The sequence below is a fragment of the Chiloscyllium plagiosum genome, unplaced genomic scaffold, assembly GCF_037043375.1.
Source record: "Chiloscyllium plagiosum isolate Xiang-an unplaced genomic scaffold, Cpla_swu_hap1 HiC_scaffold_39, whole genome shotgun sequence".
Classification (NCBI taxonomy): Eukaryota; Metazoa; Chordata; class Chondrichthyes; order Orectolobiformes; family Hemiscylliidae; genus Chiloscyllium; species Chiloscyllium plagiosum.
Window position 1 is genome coordinate 42,398,051 of NW_028270177.1, and position 17,948 is coordinate 42,415,998.

General features: G+C 43.7%; 1 protein-coding gene across 2 annotated transcripts in view; it reads left to right on the forward strand.

The window, feature by feature from the left end:
* The window catches only part of LOC122541109 (mitochondrial adenyl nucleotide antiporter SLC25A23-like), a 116,606-nt gene that overhangs the window by 86,169 nt on the left and 12,489 nt on the right, over nt 1-17,948 (forward strand). For both annotated transcript variants that reach the window (XM_043677674.2, XM_087981172.1), the window contains 2 exons: nt 732-899; nt 1,967-2,117. In XM_043677674.2, the coding sequence (XP_043533609.1) occupies nt 732-899; nt 1,967-2,117 (319 nt within the window). The remainder of the gene's footprint in view (nt 1-731; nt 900-1,966; nt 2,118-17,948) is intronic.

Here is a 17,948-nt window from a genome sequence, read left to right on the forward strand (position 1 = left end):
CATAGAGAACAATCCAACTTCTCCAGCCCTTCTACATAATACTGATCTCTCATCACTGATACCAGTTAACCTGATCTTTAGCATCTGCAAGTCCTTCACTGTGATGTCCAGAATTCCATACAATATTCCAGCTGAGATCTTAAATTCCTTGCTTTTTGTACTCAAAAGCCCAGGATCCCTGCATCTGTACCATTTTGCCTTTCCTCAGTCTTCCTAAATTAAATGTATCATTTCACACTCATCTGCATTAGATTTTATCTTCCACGTACTTGCTCATATTACCAGTATGTTTGAGTGCTATCAAAGACTGCATGTCCCTGTTCTTGTGTTTCATTTTATGTGCAAACTTTATGATGATGCCCTCTGTGGCCAAGCAATGAATATATATCTTTGATATTGACTCCTGTCGCATACCTCGTTGCAGTCTGGAAATCAACCATTCAATATTACTTAGATAATTTTTTCATCCACAATGCCACACCCCCTTCAATTCCATGAACTTTAGTTTTGTTGATAAGTCATATCAAATGCACAGCTCTCACCAACACTGTCCCTGGGATATTTTGAATTGCTGTAAATGTCTGCAGCTTGGTAAAATCTCTGGAATTTTATTTTGTCTGTTACATTTGGAAATTCCCTCTAACCCAAAAACAACAAAATGAAATGAAATCTCAACATCTATCATCACTGACAGTCTGACAAGAAGTGCTTGCTTCTTTTCTGAACTTTAGGTACTGAAGACAAGACTTGCATTGGGGCACACGGGCGAGTACAAGGGCATCATGGACTGTGCAAGGATCCTTATCAAAAATGAAGGCATCTCTGCCCTTTATGTAGGATACATTCCAAACCTTCTGGGCATCATTCCTTATGCTGGGATTGAGCTTACTGTATATGAAGTAAGTTTCAAAATAAATACAATAGATTTGCATGAAATTGTGTCCCTGTAAAATCTATTCCTTATAAGTAATGTAATTTGGATATTTGGTCCAGTGTCAGTGAGAATACATGGAATTGTGGTGCTCTTGGCCCAGAAGTAATTTGAAAATTACCATGCAGCCTCCTTAGACTGCTGTTCCATAAGACCTCGTCATTGGTACCCTGTCATGTGGTTCTGCACATGGCCTGTGCCATGCTGCCTCTTCACAGTTTATGCCATGCTGCCTCCTCATAACCTTTATCTGCTCCCACCATGTATCTTCAGAGCCGGAGTGTTTCCCAGCTCTAATATAAAACAAATCTGCAATTCTGGAGATCTCAAATATAAGCCAAAAAGAACTGGAGAATCTTGGTCTGCTAGACTTGCTGAGTTTCTCCAGCAGTTTGGTTTTCACATGTTCAGCATGTGCAACATTTTGTGTTTATTAATAAAAGGGGAAATGACCTCCAAAATATTGACTCAATCTTCTCACTTGCCCTTTACTCTTTGGTCAAGTGTGCATGGTTATTGACAGATTTGGATAGTGGTTAGAAGTGATATGTGTCCTATATAAATGCCAGAAAATGCTGACTATGCAATTGAGTCACTTCTCTGTCAGTATCATATACATGACTTGTTGATCCCCAGCCAGTCACTTCTACAAACATAAAGACAAAAATGAGGGGACCTTGTCCGAATCCTCTCCACCCATCTTTGCTGTCCTATCACTGATGCCTATCAGTAAGAAAGCATTCAATGTCATGTCATACTCTTAATTATACTCAAAACTCTCCAGCAACTAGACAAGGTCCAAGGCTAAAGATAAGTGTCCTAACAGGGATATTTCACACATCCATCTTCCCACAGTTCCTAGATCCCAGTGACAGCTGTTTAGCCTATACATCAACACAATAATGTAACTGAAAGCATACACTGCAGATTTGTGAACTGACCTGATTGTAAGTACCTTATATTTAAACTTAGTATCTGCTCCTTTCCGTGTTTGAATTATTTTTTATTTGTGTATTTTATTCATATTCAATCAAGAGTGTGAAGAAAGCCTACTGCCAGAGATACGGCCAAAACCCAAGTGACCCTGGAATCATTGTTCATCTTGGCTGTGGCACCATCTCTAGCACCTGTGGTCAGCTGGGCAGTTATCCTCTGGCACTTGTGAGGACCAAAATGCAAGCACATGGTGAGGCCTGTCATATTTCACTAATTTTCAGGTACTACTTCTGTAATGAAGATTTGTGTGTAAGGGAAAGGCTGTTGCATAATGGTAGTGTCACTGGACTATTAATCCAGAACCCCTAATTTTCTGGGGACATGGGTTTGAATTCCACCATGGTAGTGGTGACATTTGAACTGAGGAAAGAAAATCTGAAGTTAAAAGCTAGTCTAATTGCAACCATTTATCCATCGTTGTTTGCAGTAAAATCCCACCGATTCACTAAATTCACTTTTGGGAAGGAAATCTGCCCTCCTCATTAACTGGTCTGCCCTACATGTGACCTCAAATCCACAGCAACATGGTTGATTCATAACTGTCCTCTGAAGTAGCTCAGCAAGCCACTCAGTTCACGACAAAAATGATGGCCCAGTCATTGATGCCTACACAAATGAATTTAAAAAAAGGATGAATGCAGTGAGTCACTTGCTAAGTAATAATATTGAGACAGTGGAGTAATTTATTGAAAATTGGGTTGTGTTGTTAGAACGTGGTGTACTTAGGTGTTAAATAGTGGCAGGGAATAGGTCAATGCCAAGGCTTATTGACACCCATCTGAAGAGGGATGGATAATTTGGGAAATTTGTCAGGTGTATTTGATTCAAAAGATGGAACCGCTCATGTCTGAGAGTTTTATTTTTATGCAAGGCTTTCAGTAAAGGGGTCAAGGTCTGGATGGCAAGGAAGTGAACAATTTCAGAGGTTTTGGGATTTGATCAGGGCAAGATGGTAGGGGTGAATTCAGGGAAGATGGGTACAGGTCGGAGATTGTGAGAGATTGTTTAATATACCACAGGGTATGTGTTGGAGATTGCAGGGTACTGTTTTATTATTGGGCAATGATGGAAATATTCCTGCTCTTCCTCAAGTGTTGTCAAAACTTGATAGATATGATCCTTCTCACTTTGACTTGCCCTTCTTTTTGATACTTGGGAAATCTATTAGTTAAATTGTTCTGTTAAACTGGAAACACGCAAAGACCAAAAGTCTTCTATGAATTCACCTGCATTCTTTCAAATAATTGTTCACCCTTTCCACCATGTTCTTGCGCCCTCATTCTTTGAGCTGATTTATTGCCTCCCATTCCTGATCAGTCTTTGTTAAATGCTGAAATGAATGATTTTGACATGGGTTGGGGTCAGGCTTAGAATTTAGAATATTTAATATTGCATCCGATTCAAGCATATTAGTCATTGGGGTTAAAACTACCTGATTTATTTCTGATTGCCGTTTTGGTTATGTTTCAAATGTTTTATCAGATGTTTCTGTCTTGGTGACAGTGTTAGAATTTTGGAGCACTATCGACAGTAAATCTGGTGTTACAAGCAAGGCTGGCGGGGTCACTGATTTCTAGTCTCACACTTTACCCAACACAACAAATTTTAAAATTTAACTATGGTGGTGATACGGCCAATTACATAGGCTTGAAACTATACCGTCGATTCATAGAATTATACAGTACAGAATGCATGCTTCAGCCCATCAAACTCGCACTGACAAAAAAAACTACTCTAAACCTACACTAGTACCATTGATTTAGTATTTGAAATAATTCAACCAAGCTTCTTTCATCAATAAAGAATAACTGCCGTAGTTGTGGGTGTGTTTGCCGAGTTGGGAAGTTGATTTGCAGATGTTTCATCCCCCGTCTAGGTGACATCTTCAGTCCTTTGGAGCCTCCTGTGAAGTGTTGTTATACTGTGTCTTCTGGAATTTGTTTGGTTACGTTCCTGCTGCTTCCAGTTGCTGGTTCTGGTTATTCATTGTAGTGGCTGGTCTCTTGGGTCTAGGCCTATCTGTCTGTTGATGGAATCTATAGATGAGTGCCATGCTTCTAGAAATTCTCTGGCTGATCTCTGTTTAGGTCTTGTCCTATGATCGTTGTGTTGTCCCAGTCGAATTTGTGGTCCTTGTCATCTGTGTGCGTGGCTACTAGGGACAGCTGGTCGTGGCGATCATGGCTAGTTGGTGTTCGTGGATGCAGATTGCTTATTGTCTGCCTGTTTGTCCTATACAGAGGAACCTCGATTATCCAACATTTGGTTGACCAAATTTCGGATGATCTGAACAAGGTTGCAAAGTCTCGATGTGTGGCTAACTATGTTATCCGACATCGATTATCCGGCATTTGATTATCCAAGCCAAATACTCCCTGCCCATGTCCTTCGGATAATCAAGGTTCCTCTGTATAGTGTTTCATGCAGTCTTTGCATGGAATATTATAAATTACGTTAGTTTTGCACATGTTGGGTACAGGGTCTTTTGTCCTGGTGAGTGTGCCTGTCGGTTTATGGGCTGTCATGAATCTGAGCAGTTGGAGAAGTCTGGCTGTTAGTTCTAAGATTTTTTTTTTATACAAGGTAGCATGGCTGGTGTGTTGAGTCATGGCATGTCCTTGTTTGTTGTTTGTCTGTTAGGCATCTGCAGATGAAGTTACAGGGATGAAGATGCAGTTCATGGTGAAGAATCAGTTCTTCTCTTTGCAGATTGGGAGTGCTACAGTGTGTTGTAGCCATTTTGAACAGAGTCCTAGTGCAACTTCTCTTGTATGTGTTCGGGTGGTTGTTATTGTAGTTCAGGATCTGGTCCGTGTGTGTGGCTTTCCTATACACTCTTGTGGGGCAGTCATTGTTCTGTGTTCTTTCTACCATCACATCCAGAAATGGGAGTTGGTTCTTGGTTTCCTCCTCTCTTGTAAGTCTGATCCATGTGAGCATGGTTATGATAATCCAGTGTGTGTTCTTGATCTCTATTTTCTTAATAATTACAAAAGTGTTGTCCATGTATCTGATCCAGAGTTTGGGTCAGATTTGTGGAAGGGTATTTCTTTCAGTCTTTGCATCACCACTTCCACTATAAGCCCAGAGATGGGTGAGCCCATAGGTGTTCCATTGAGCTGTTCATATATTTAGTTGTTGAATGTGAAGTGCGTTGTCAAGCACAGGTCTAGTAGTTTGAGCATGCAGTCCTTGTTTCCAGTTGTGTCGTCTGTTCTGTTTATCCAGGAAGTTGGCTATTGTCTTTCTGGCTAGAGTTTTGTCAATTGAAGTGAACAGTGCCATTACAGCGAGTGAGACCATTGCTTCATCCTTGTCTATATTTATGTTGTTGATGTCATCTAGGAATTTCTGTGATGATTGTATGGAGTATTTGGACCCACTGATAAGGCCTCCAAGCCCTCTGTTTCTTTGTCTCCCGCTGACCCAACCAGTACCCCTCCACTGACACACTCATTCGATTGGCGGACTGGTCTTCACCCTCAACAACTTCTCCCACTTTCTTCAGACCAAAGGGATAGCCATGGACACGTGCATGTGCCCTAGCTATGCCTGCATCTTCAAGGAATACGTGGAACAGTCCACCTTCTGGTCTTACCCTGGCACCACTCCCAACCTTTTCCTCTGCTACAGAGGTTGAACAGTTCATCAACTTCACCACTACCTTCTATCCTGACCTTAAGTTCACCTGGACTATCTTAGACATCTCCCTCACCCCCATCCTGGACCTCTCTGTCTCAATCTCCGGTGACCGACTCATGGACATCTGTTTCAAAATCACCGACTCCCACAGCTACCTGGACTATACATCCTCCCATTCCACCCCCCTATAAAACACAATACTTTACCCCCAATTCCTTTGCCTCCACCATATCTGCTCCCAGGAGGCGCAAATCCACTCCAGGACATCCCAGATGGCCTCCTATTTCAAGAACTGCAATTTCCCCTTCCACATGATCAACAATCCCTGCAGTGCATCTCCACCACTTCCTGCAGTTCCATTCTTGAACCCCTCCAACCACAACAAGGATAGAGCCTTCCCCCCACCCCCAACCCGAAACCCCACCTCCGGTCACCACCTTCCACCCCACCAACCTCCGAACACAGCGCATTATCATCTGCTATTTCTGTCACTTGCAATCAGATCTCACCACTAGAGATATATTCCCCTCCCCATCCCTATCTGTGTTCAGCAGAGACCATTCCCTCTGACTCCCTCGTTAGGTCCACCTTATCCCAGATCCAGCCTTCCAAGTCAGCACTGCTGTCTTAAACTGTCCTACCTGTCCATTTTCCTTCCCACCTCTCCCCTCCACCCTCTCTGCCGACCTATCACTATCACCCCTCACCTACATCTACCTAATGCCTTCCCAGCTACCTTCCTCCCACCTACACCCTTCTTTTTATCTCTCAGCTCCCTTTCCTGTCCCACATTCCTGATCAAGGGCTTATGCCCGAAACGTCGACTCTCCTCCTTCTCAGATGCTGCCTGAGTTGCTGTGCTTTTCCAGCACCACACTTTTCGCCTCTGATCTCCAACATCTCCAGGGGCAGCACAGTGGGCTCAGTGGTTAGCACTGCTGCCTCACAGCGCCAGTGACCCGGGTTCGATTCCAGACTCGGGCAACTGTCTGTGTGGCGTTTGTACATTCTCCCCATGTCTGCGTGAGTTTACTCCAGGTGCTCTGGTATCCTCCCAAAAACCAAAGATGTGCTGGTTAGGTAAATTGGCCATGCTAAATTGCCCATAATGTTCAGGAATGTGTAGGTTAGTTGCATCAGTCAGGAGTAAATGTGGCATAATAGGATAGGGAAATGGGTGAGTTACTTTTTGGAGGGTCAGTGTGGACTTGTTGAGCCAACGGGCTTGTTTCCACACTGTAGGGATTCTATGAAAGCATCTGCAGTCCTCACTTTCTCCTATTTATCACAAATACAACTTCATAGAGTCATAGAGATATAAAGCAGGGAAACAGACCCTTTGATCCAACTTGTCCATGCCAATCAGATATCCTAAAACAAATAATAAGGATAATGGATTTCTGATTGGCATGGACAAGTTGGATCAAAGGGTCTGTTTCCCTGCTTTACATCTCTATGACTCTATGAAGTTGTATCTGTGATAAACTAGGAGAAAATGAAGACTGCAGATGCTGTCATAGAATCCCTACAGTGTGGAAACAGGCCCATTGGCTCAACAAGTCCACACCGACCCTTCAAAAAGCACCTCATCCATTGCCCTACCTTATTACTCCATATTTACTCCTGACTAATGCAACTAACCTATGATTTGGAGATGCCGGTGTTGGACTAGGTGTACAAAGTTAAAAATCACACAACACCAGGTTATAGACCAACAGGTTTATTTGGAAGCACTACTTTTGGAGCGCTGCTCCTTCATCAGGTGGTTGCTCTGATGAACCACCTGATGAAAGAGCAGCGCTTCCAAGTATACCTGTTGGACTATAACCTGGTGTTGTATGATTTTTAACTTTGCACCTAACCTACACATCCCTGAACACCATGGGCAATTATCCTAAATTAAGCTAGTCCCATTTGCCAGCATTTAGTCTATATCCTTCTAAACCATTCTGATTCATGTACCCATTCAGATGCCTTTTAAATGTTGTAATCATACCAGTGTCCACCACTTCCTCTGGCAGCTCATTCCACACACACAGTACTCTCTGTGTGGAAAAAAAAAGCCCCTTAGGTTCCTTTTAAATCTTTTCTTTCTCAACTTAAACCTATGCCCTCTAGTTTTGGATTCCCCTACCATGGGGAAAAGACCTTGGCTATTAACCCTATCAATGCCCTTCATGATTTTATTAACTTGCCCCTCTTTTTTTAGCTTAATTAAGGAAACATGCAAAGATTATTGACAAAAACTTGGATTGTGCAAAAAACAGAAATATCCCATCATCCCAACGTTAAGCTGAGGCAAATATGTGTAGCAGACAATTGTAGAATACCTACAGTGTGGTAACAGGACATTTGGCCTAACAAGTCCACACTGACCCTCCGAAGAGTAACCCATCCAGACCCATTCCCCTATCCTATTACTCTATGTTTACCCTGGTTAATGCACCTAACTTACACACCCTTAAACACTATGGGCAATTTAGCATGGCCAATTCACTTAACCTGCACATCTTTGGATTGTGGGAGGAAACCGGAGCACCCAGAGGAAACCCAGGCAGACACGGGGAGAATGTGCAAACTCCACATAGACTGAGGCTCGAATCAAGTGTGGATCCCCGGCTGACCGCTGAGCCACCATGCCGCCATGATAGATGAACGAATCAAATAGCATCAAACAGTGAGGACTTGCAGATGCTGAAGGTCAGAGTTACGATTAAAGTGATGCTGGTAAAGCACAGCAGGTCAGGCAGCATCCGAGGAGCAGGAAAATCGCCGTTTTGGGTAGGAGCTCTTCATCAGGAATGAGGCTGGGAATCTCCAGAGTGGAAAAATAAATGGAGGGGGGTGAGGCTGGGGAGAAGGTAGCTAAGAGTGCAATAGGTGAATGGAGGTGGGGATAGGTTGGAGAGGAGGGTGGAGTGGATAGGTGGGAAAGAAGATTGGCAGGTAGGACAGGCCATGAGGATGGTGCTGAGCTGGAAGGTTGGAACTCGGTTAAGGTGGGGGGAGGGGAAATGAGGAAACTGGTGAAGTTCACATTGATACCCTGGATTTGAAGTGTTCCGAGGTGGAAGATGAGGCGTTCTTCCTCCAGGCAGTGGGCGGTGAGGGAATGGTGGTGAATGAGGCCCAGGGCCTGCAAGTCCTCGGCAGAGTGGGAGGGGGGCTTTGAAATATTCAGCCACGGGGCGGTGGGGTTGATTGGTGCGGATGTCCCAGAGATGTTCCCTAAAGCGCTCTGCGAAAAGGCGTCCAGTCTCCAGGAGACACCTTCCCCTGCCACCACAGGAATTGCAAAACCTGCGCCCACATCTCCCCCCCTCACCTCCATCCAAGGCCCCAAAGGAGCCTTCTACATCCATCAAAGTTTCACCCGCACTTCCACAAATGTCATTTGTTGTGTCCGTTGCTCCTGATGTGGTCTCCTCTACATCGGGGAGACTGATCACCTTCTCGCAGAGCCTTTCAGGGAGCATCTCTGCACCATCCTCATGACTTGTCTTACCTGCCAATCTTCTTTCCCACCTATCTGCTCCACCCTCCTCTCCGACCTATCACATTCATCCCCACCTCCATCCACCTATTGCTCTCTTAGCTACCCTTCTTCCCAGCCCCATCTCCCTCCCATTTATCTCTCCACCCTCGGATGCTGCCTGATCTGCTGTGCTTTTCCAACACCACTCTAAACAAGCATCACCTAGCAAGTTCTGCCCCAGCTTTGTTGTCAGAGCTCAGACATTGAAGAAAAACTGCTTCTGTGATTTCAACCTCACTCTCTGCTGTATTGAAATTGTGTATCACCTTCTTTCAAGCTCTTAGATGTCCCTGAACACAACTACATGTAGTTCATTGCTATTAATTGTATGAAGGTGTTTTCACAACTCCTAGGAATTACCTGAATTGCAGGACACAGTACTATTCATCCACTCGAGATGTCTCTCAGACCTAACTGCCCAGAATCCACACAGTTGCCTTTAGCAGCCCTGCCTGACCTGAAGTCTTCTTCACAGTTAACTATCACCCTAGAACTTCTTTTCAGCAAAATCTGAACTGTTTTAAGTGACCTACTGAACGTAATTAATGTTTTGAAACAGTGAAATGCAGCAATATTAAAATTTCATTTTCCTAAATAATGCCATTTCACAGAGTTCAAGCTTGTAGTGCAAATTGCATATAACCAAAGAAAGGAATTTGTCACATTATGGTTTGATTTTTAAGATTACAGAGGGAGTAGTCTTTTCATTGGAAGAAAATACACAGTGTACTTGTAGACAATGCCAGAAATATTTGTGTAGACAGCAGATAGCCTGTACATCTCCAAAGTCCCATGAAGGTATTGAAAAAAAATGCATTTTTGTAAATAATTAGAACTTAATTGCCCATTTGATTTCAAATGGAACAGAGTCAGGAGTTTTAACAATAGCTAATTAGTGTTTCTAATTGCATTCAAGATTCAAGTGATTCATGCTGCAAGAGAGGTAGCTTTGAAAGGTGTATAGAGTCATAGAGATGTACAGCATGGCAACAAATCCTTCGGTCCAACCCATCTGCACTGACCAGATTATTTTAAATTATCTATCCCCATTTGCCAGCATTTGGACCATATCTCTCCTAATCCTTCCTATTCATATATTCATCCAGATGCCTTTTTAATGTTGTAATTATAGAAGCCTCCACCACCTCCTCTGGCAGCACACTTCCATATGTGCACTACTCTCTGCTCGAAAACATTGCCCCTTAGGTCCCTTTTAAATCTTCTCATCACACCTTAAACCTATGCCCTCTAGTTTTGGACTCTCCTATTATGGGAAAAAGATCTTGGCTTATCCATGCCCTCATGATTTTATAAACCTCCTTCAGATAACTCCCCAGTCTCTGATGCTCCAGAAAAAAAAGCCCCAATTTAAGACTGGGCCTAGTAGGGTGGAAAGAATGTATTATTTCTTCTAGGCAAATGACATTCTAGGCAAAAACCCCAGTCTATTCAACCTCTCCCTATAGCTCAAACCCTCTAATCCTGGCAATATCCTTGTAAATCTTTTCTGAACCCTTTCAAGTTTAATGGTGACTGGGAAGACATTTTAGGACTGGGTTACAAGGTTTCCTAGAAATATGTGTCTGAACTTCATAGACAGGTCAGTTTACAGGGATCCAAGAGAGACAGAAGGAAAAGGCAGCAATAGTTCATGACACAGATGTGGATTGATGCTCATGCTAGGATTGAGAAAACCAAGTCAATGAGGACTTAAAATGAAACTGGAAGATGTACATATTTTGAGCTAGAAGGAAACTCTTGAGGAAAATAGTATCTTCTCAGGCTAGAAAAGAAAGTGCTGAGGGTGGAAGGCCTAGGTGTTTTCATTGTCACAAGGACACATTTGTGCATATTTCTGGAAGTTGAGGTAAATCCATGATACAAAAAAAAAGAGTACAACAGACCAGGATGTAAATCTACCAGCTGTCAGGCTAAGAACAAATACTGCCATGAGTGCTAGGGATGGAAACAAGATACCTGAGATTTAGAGGTAATTCTTATCAAAAAGAAAAACTCGCTATTGCTGAAATAAATATTGCTCACATAAACTTGGAGTTATATGAAGAGATACAGAAGCCATTTCAGTTCTTTTGCTTTTCACCAGTAAGGATATTGCACATTAGATTTTGGTAAATGGCTTTTGTGGGACTATTTTTGGTATGCAGTTGTGTAAGGTTTGGTGAGGTTTCTGCTGCGAAGCTTGGTGACATTTCTTGTCATATTGGACCAAACTCTCTTGCTAACTCATTCCCTGCCCCACCTGCAGTGCAATGGAATGCTGCTTTGTTGCATTCAAGTGTAACTGGAGTTTGGTGAAACAGTGAGTTAGGTGAAAGAGGGAGGAGGTGATCAGTTTCTCCTTTTCTATCATTGGTGAGTACTTTTGTTCTTTAGAATAAAACTAAGGTCTTAGGGAATCTGGGGCATAAGAGTGTCTTTTAGGAATTTTTTAGGATTTTAGGAACTCCTTACAGTGCAGAATACCAGAGAGAGAGAGAGAATCTGACAAGGAGCAGCTGCTTAGGTCCTGAGATGACATCAGGGTTCAAAGGTAACATGGGACAAGTGGAAGTTGCTGATAGGTTGAGTACAGGCTGGTGAGTATTTGCACTCCTATTATTACTTATAGTTTGTAAAAGTCTTTATTTTGATTTTGGTATAGTTTGTAAGGGCTATATTTTATTTTTAAGGAGGTAAAGGAAAGAAGGCTCCTAAAGTAATTGATATTATTTTATTTTAAGAGCCTTTTAAAAGGTTTAGTCCAAAGGGGCAAGTCAGGGCAAGAGACCTCAACATTTTGAGCATGTTTCCAGTGCAAGGGGCCAGTGTGTGTATAGTTGTGTCTCCATCTGCAGTTCCTGGAAGCTTATGTTTCAGAGCTGGATTGGTGGGTGCGACACCAAGCTGAGCATATCATGGAAAGCATGTACAGAGAAGTGCTCACACTACAGGCTACGTCTCCACAGGCAGAAAGAGAATGGGTACCCAGGCATTCAGAGGTCTAGGCAGACAGTGGAGGAACCCTCTGTAGCTATTCCACAGTAAAACAGATATTCTCCACTGACTCCACAACTCCACTGACCTTAGTGTCATCCACAAATTTACATCCTTCTATGCCCTCATCCAGGTCAATTATGAAAATGACAAACAGCAGTGACCCCCAAAACAAATCCTTGCGGTACACCGCTAATAACTGACCTCCAGGATGAACATTTCCCATCAAGCACCATCCTCTGTCTTCTTACAGCTAGCCAATTTCTGATCCAAACAGCTAAATCACCCCCCCATCCCATGCCTCCATATTTTCTGCAATAGCCTACCATAAGGAACCTTATCAAATGCCGTATTGAAATCCATATACACCACATCAACCATTTTTCCCTCATCCACCTGTTTGGTCACCTTCTCAAAGAACTCAAGAAGATGGTGAGGCATGACTGATCCTTCACAAAACAGTGCTTACTATCTCTAATCAAGTTATTCCTTTCTGGATGATTATAAATCCTATCTCTTATAATCCTTTCGAACACTTTACCCAGAACCGTAGTAAGGCTCACTGGTCTATAATTACCAAGGTTGTCTCTACTCCCCTTCTTGAACATGAGGACAACATTTGCTATCCTCCAGTGTTCTGGCACTATTCCTGTAGATAATGAAGCATAAAGAGCAAGGTCAAAGGATCTGCAAACTCCTCCCTAGCTTCCACGTGGCACAGTGGCTCAGTGGGTAGCATTGCAGCCTCACAGCACCAGGGTTCAATTCCAGCCTCAGGCGACTGTCTGTTTGGAGTTTGCACATTTTCTCTGTGTCTGTGTGGGTTTCCGTCGGATGCTGTGGTTTCCTCCCACAATCCAAAGATGTGCAGGTTAGGCGGATTGGCTGTGCTAAATTGCCCATAGTGTTCTGGGATGTGTAGGTGCATTAGTCAGGGGTAAATTGGAGGGTCAGTGTGGGGTTATTGGGTAGAAGGGCCTGTCCCCACACTAGGGATTCTAAGATTCCCAGAGAATTCTCGAAAAATCCCATCCAGCTCAGGGGATGTATCTATTTTCACGCTTTCCAGAATTGCTAACACCTCCTCCCCATAAACCTCAATCCCGTCTAGTCTAATAACCTGTACCTCAGTGTTATCCTCAACAACATTACCTTTTTCCTGTGGGAAAACTGATGAAAATATTCATTTACCATTCCTGCTATCTCCTCAGACTCCATGCACAATATCCCACTCTCCTTGACATGCCAAATCTTACTCAAGTCATTCTTTTATTCCTGACATACCTATAGAAAGCCTTAGCGTCTTCCTTGATCCTACCTGCCAACGACTTCTCATGTCCCCTCCTGGCTCTTCTTAGTTCTCTTTTTAGATCCTCCCTGGCTAACCTGTAACTCTCAAATGCCCTAACTGAGCATTCACGTCTCATCTTTACATAAGCCTCCTTCTTCCTCTTGACCAGGAATTCAACTTCTTTAGTAAATAATGGTTCCCTCGCTCGACCACTTCCTTCCTGCCTGACAGGTATATATTATCACAGTCATGCAGTGGCTATTCCTTGAACAAGGTCCACATTTCAGTTGTGCCCAGCCCCTTCAGTTTCCTTCCTCATCCGAAATCTTGCCTAATCACATCATAATTGCCTTTCTCCCAGCTATAACTCTTGCTCGGCGGTATATACCTATTCATTTCTATAGCTAGAGTAAATGTAACTGAATTGTGATCAACATCACCAAAATGTAACTGAATTATGGTTACTATCACCAAAGTGCTCACCTACCTCCAAATCTAACATCTGGCCTGCTTCATTATCCAGTACCAAATCTAATGTGGCCTCGCTTCTTGTTGGCCTTCCTGCATACAGTGGACAAAGACTGACCCACCTAAAGTACTCAAACTATAGCATTTCCAGTCAATATTTGGAAAGTTAAAGACTCCATAACAACCTACCCTGTTGCTTTCATTCCTATCCAGAATCATCTTTGCAAACCATCTTACTGCTTACTGGTATATTCTTGCAACCTAGATACCTTATTTATGACCTCACTACTCTCAACCTCCTGTACACTGGAGCTATAAATCAGGCTCCCATCCCTGCTGAATGAGTTTAAACCCTCCCAAAGAGCATTAGCAAATTTCCCTCCCTGGATATTGGTCCCCCTCTGGCTCTGGTATAGACTATCCTGTTTGTAGATGTCCCATCTAATCCAAAATGAGCCCCAATTATCCAGGTATCTGAATCCCTGACTCCTGCACCCATTCCTTATAGATTAGATTAGATTACTTTACAGTGTGGAAACAGGCCCTTCGGCCCTACAAGTCCACACCGACCCGCCGAAGCGCAACCCACCCATACCCATTCCCCTACATTTACCCCTGCACCTAACACTACGGGCTATTTAGCATGGCCAATTCACCTGACCTGCACATTTTTGGACTGTGGGAGGAAACCGGAGCACCCGGAGGAAACCCACGCAGACACGGGGAGAATGTGCAAACTCCAGACAGTCAGTCGCCTGAGGCGGGAATTGAACCCGGGTCTCTGGCGCTGTGAGGCAGCAGTGCTAACCACTGTGCCACCGTGTAGCCACATTTTCAACTGTTCTCGCTTTCTATTTCTCACCTCGCTAGCACGCTGCACGGGTAACAAACCAGAGATAACAATTCTATTGGTTCTACCTCTAAGCTTCCACCATATCTCCCTGAAGTTCTGCCTTCTATCCCCATTCCTTTTCCTACCTATGTTGTTGGTGCCTATGTGGGTCATGTCTTGAGGCTGCTCCCCCTCTCCCTTCAGGATCCCAACCACATGATCTGAGACATCATAAACCCTGGCACCTGGGAGGCAACAAACCAACTGTGAGTCTCTCTCCCACAGAACCTCCTATCTGTCCCCCTAACTTAGGAGTCCCCAGTGACTAATGCTGTGCTCATCTCCCTCCTTCCCTTCTGAGTATCAGGGACAGACTCTGTGCCAGAGACCTGTGCCCCATTGCTTACCCCTGGTAAGTCATCCCCCCTACAGTATCCAAAACTGTATACTTGTTAGTGGGGGAAATGGCCACAGGGGATCCCTGCACTGTCTGCCTGTTCTTTTTCTGTCTGTCCCCTGATTGTAACTCATCTACCTTCTTCCTGTACCTGAGGTGTGACTATCTCCCTGTACCTCCTCTCAGTTACCCCCTTAGCCTCCTGAATGATTTGAAGTTCATCCAGCTCCAATTCCAGAACCCTAACGCAGTTTCTGAGGAGCTGGAGTTGGGTGCACTTCCCACAGAGGAAGGCAGTGGGGAAACTAGTAGCGATCCTTATCTCCCAGGAGGAACATTCAACTGCCCTAACCCCCATTACCACCATTCTGAATTCCCAAATAGACTATTGAAAAACAAACTAGTAATCTTACTAATTTGGCACACAGAATTTTTTTTTGGTTAGAGGAAGAGGATGGGAGGGAGACACTACCTAAGTAGTTCTTTGGTTAAAGCAACCACCCAAATATATTACCTCACTTACTCAGCAGTCCCATGTCCGTTCCTGCTCGGTGTGCAGTCTGGTTATACACAAGGTAGAATTTTTAAAGGATTAATTTACCTTCCCGGCAGCCCCCGGTCCTCACTGTCACTGCTCCCACTACTGCTGAAAATGGAGCTGATTGGTTGAGTTGGATTTATCCTGCATTTGTGTATAGGAACTACCTGGGAAATTTTCCACATTGTTGGGTAAATGTCAGTGTTGTAACTGTATTACAAGAACATGGCTAAGGAAGCGGCAGGTTTTGGAGCGCAAACCTTCAGTATTATTGCCAGGGTCCATTGCCTTTGCAGTGTCCAGTGCCTCTACCTTTTATTAATATAGAATATAGAATAGACAAGTGCAGTCCCTTCGGCCCACAATGTTGTGCCGAGCATTTATACTAATCTAGGATCAACCTAACCTACGCATCCCGCAATTTAGCTGCCACCCATGTGCTTGTCCAGCAGTCGTTTAAATGTCCCTAATGTCTCTGACTCTACTACCACTGCCGGCAGTACTTTCCATGCACCCACTACTTTCTGTGTTAAAGAATCTACCTCTGACATCTCCCCTATACCTTCCTCCAAACATCTTAAATTTATGACTCCTCGTGACACCATTTCTGCCCTGGGGAAAGGTCTCTGGCTATCTACTCTATCTATGCCTCTTCTTAGCTTGTTACACCTCTGTCAAGTCACCTCTCTTCCTTCTTCCAGTGTGAAAAGTCCTAGCTAACTCAACTTGTCTTCATAAGAAAGCTCTCCAATCCAGGCAGCATCCTGGTAAATCCCCTCTGCACCATCTCTGAAGCATCTATATCCTTCCTATAATGAGACAATCAGAACTAGATACAATATTCCAACTAGATACAATATTCCGAGGATGCTCTCTGACCTGCTGTACTTTTCCAGCAACACACTGTTGACTCTGATCTCCAGCATCTGCAGTCCTCACTTTCTCCTTTTTTTTTTTACGAGGTGCAGCAAAACCTCATGGCTCTTAAACTCAATTCCCCTGTTCATGAAAGCCAAACCACCATAAGACTTCTTAACAATCTATCAACTTGGGTGGGAACTTTGAGGGATCCATGTACATGGACCTCAAAATCCTGCTGTTCCTCCACACTGCCAAGAATCCTGTCTGTAACTCTGTATTCAGCATTCAAATTCGACCTTCCAAATTGAATCATTTCTCATTTATCCATGTTGAACTCCATCTGCCACTTCTCAGCCCAGCTCTGTATTCTGTCAGTCATGTTGTAGCCTGCAACAGCCACTCGACACTAGCTGCACCATATCCACTGCTCGACCTTTGTCAAATTGTCTCGTCACATCCTCAAAGAACTCAATAAAGCTTGTGAGGCATGACCTGCCCCTCATAAAGCCATGCTGACTATCTTTAATCAAACTATGTTTTACTAAATATTATCAAATCCTATCTCTCAGAATCCTTTTCAGTACCTTGCTTACCACAGACATAAGACTGAGCGGTCTGTAATTCTCTGGGATTTACCTATTCTCTTTCTTGAACAGAGGAACAGCATTCACCTCCCTCCAATCATCTGGTACTACTCCCATAGAGAGTGAGGATCCAGAGACACTGCAATCTCATTCCTCACTTCCTGTAGTGACCTTGGATATATCTGGTCTGGCCTTGGGACTGATCTATCTTCATGCTTCCCAGAATTTCCAACACATCCACTCCCTCAATATTAATCTGTTCAAGCCCATTAACCTGGTTCACGGCATTCTCACTATCAACAAGATCCCTCTCTCTCGTGAATACTGAAGCAAAGAACTCATTTAGGGCCTCCCCTACCTCTTAAAGCTCCAGGCACAAGTTCCTCCATTATTCCTGATTTGCCCTACCCGCTCTCTGATCATTCTCTTATTCCTCACATAAGTGTAGAACGCCTTTAGGTTTTCCCTAATCCTTCCCGCCAAGGCTGTTTTGTGCCCCCTCCTAGCTCTTCTCAATCCATATTTGACTTCATTCCTAACTACTCTCTAAAGTAGCTTTGGCAGTTCCTTGCTTCCTCAACCTTAAGTAATCTTCCTTCTTCCTTTTGACAAGAAGCTCCTCTGCTCTTGTCACCCAAGGCTTCTTCACCTTACCGTTCCTTGCCTGTCTCAGTGGGACAAAGTTATCCAACACTCGCAACAAGTGCTCCTTAAACAGCCAACACATTTCTGTTGTGTATTTCCTGTAGAACAATTGTTCCCAATTTATGCCCCACAGCTCCTGTCTAATAGCAGTATAGTTTCCCCTCCCCCAATTAAATACCTTCCAATACTATCTGTTCCTATCCCTCTCCATGACTCAGATAAAGGTGAGGCAGT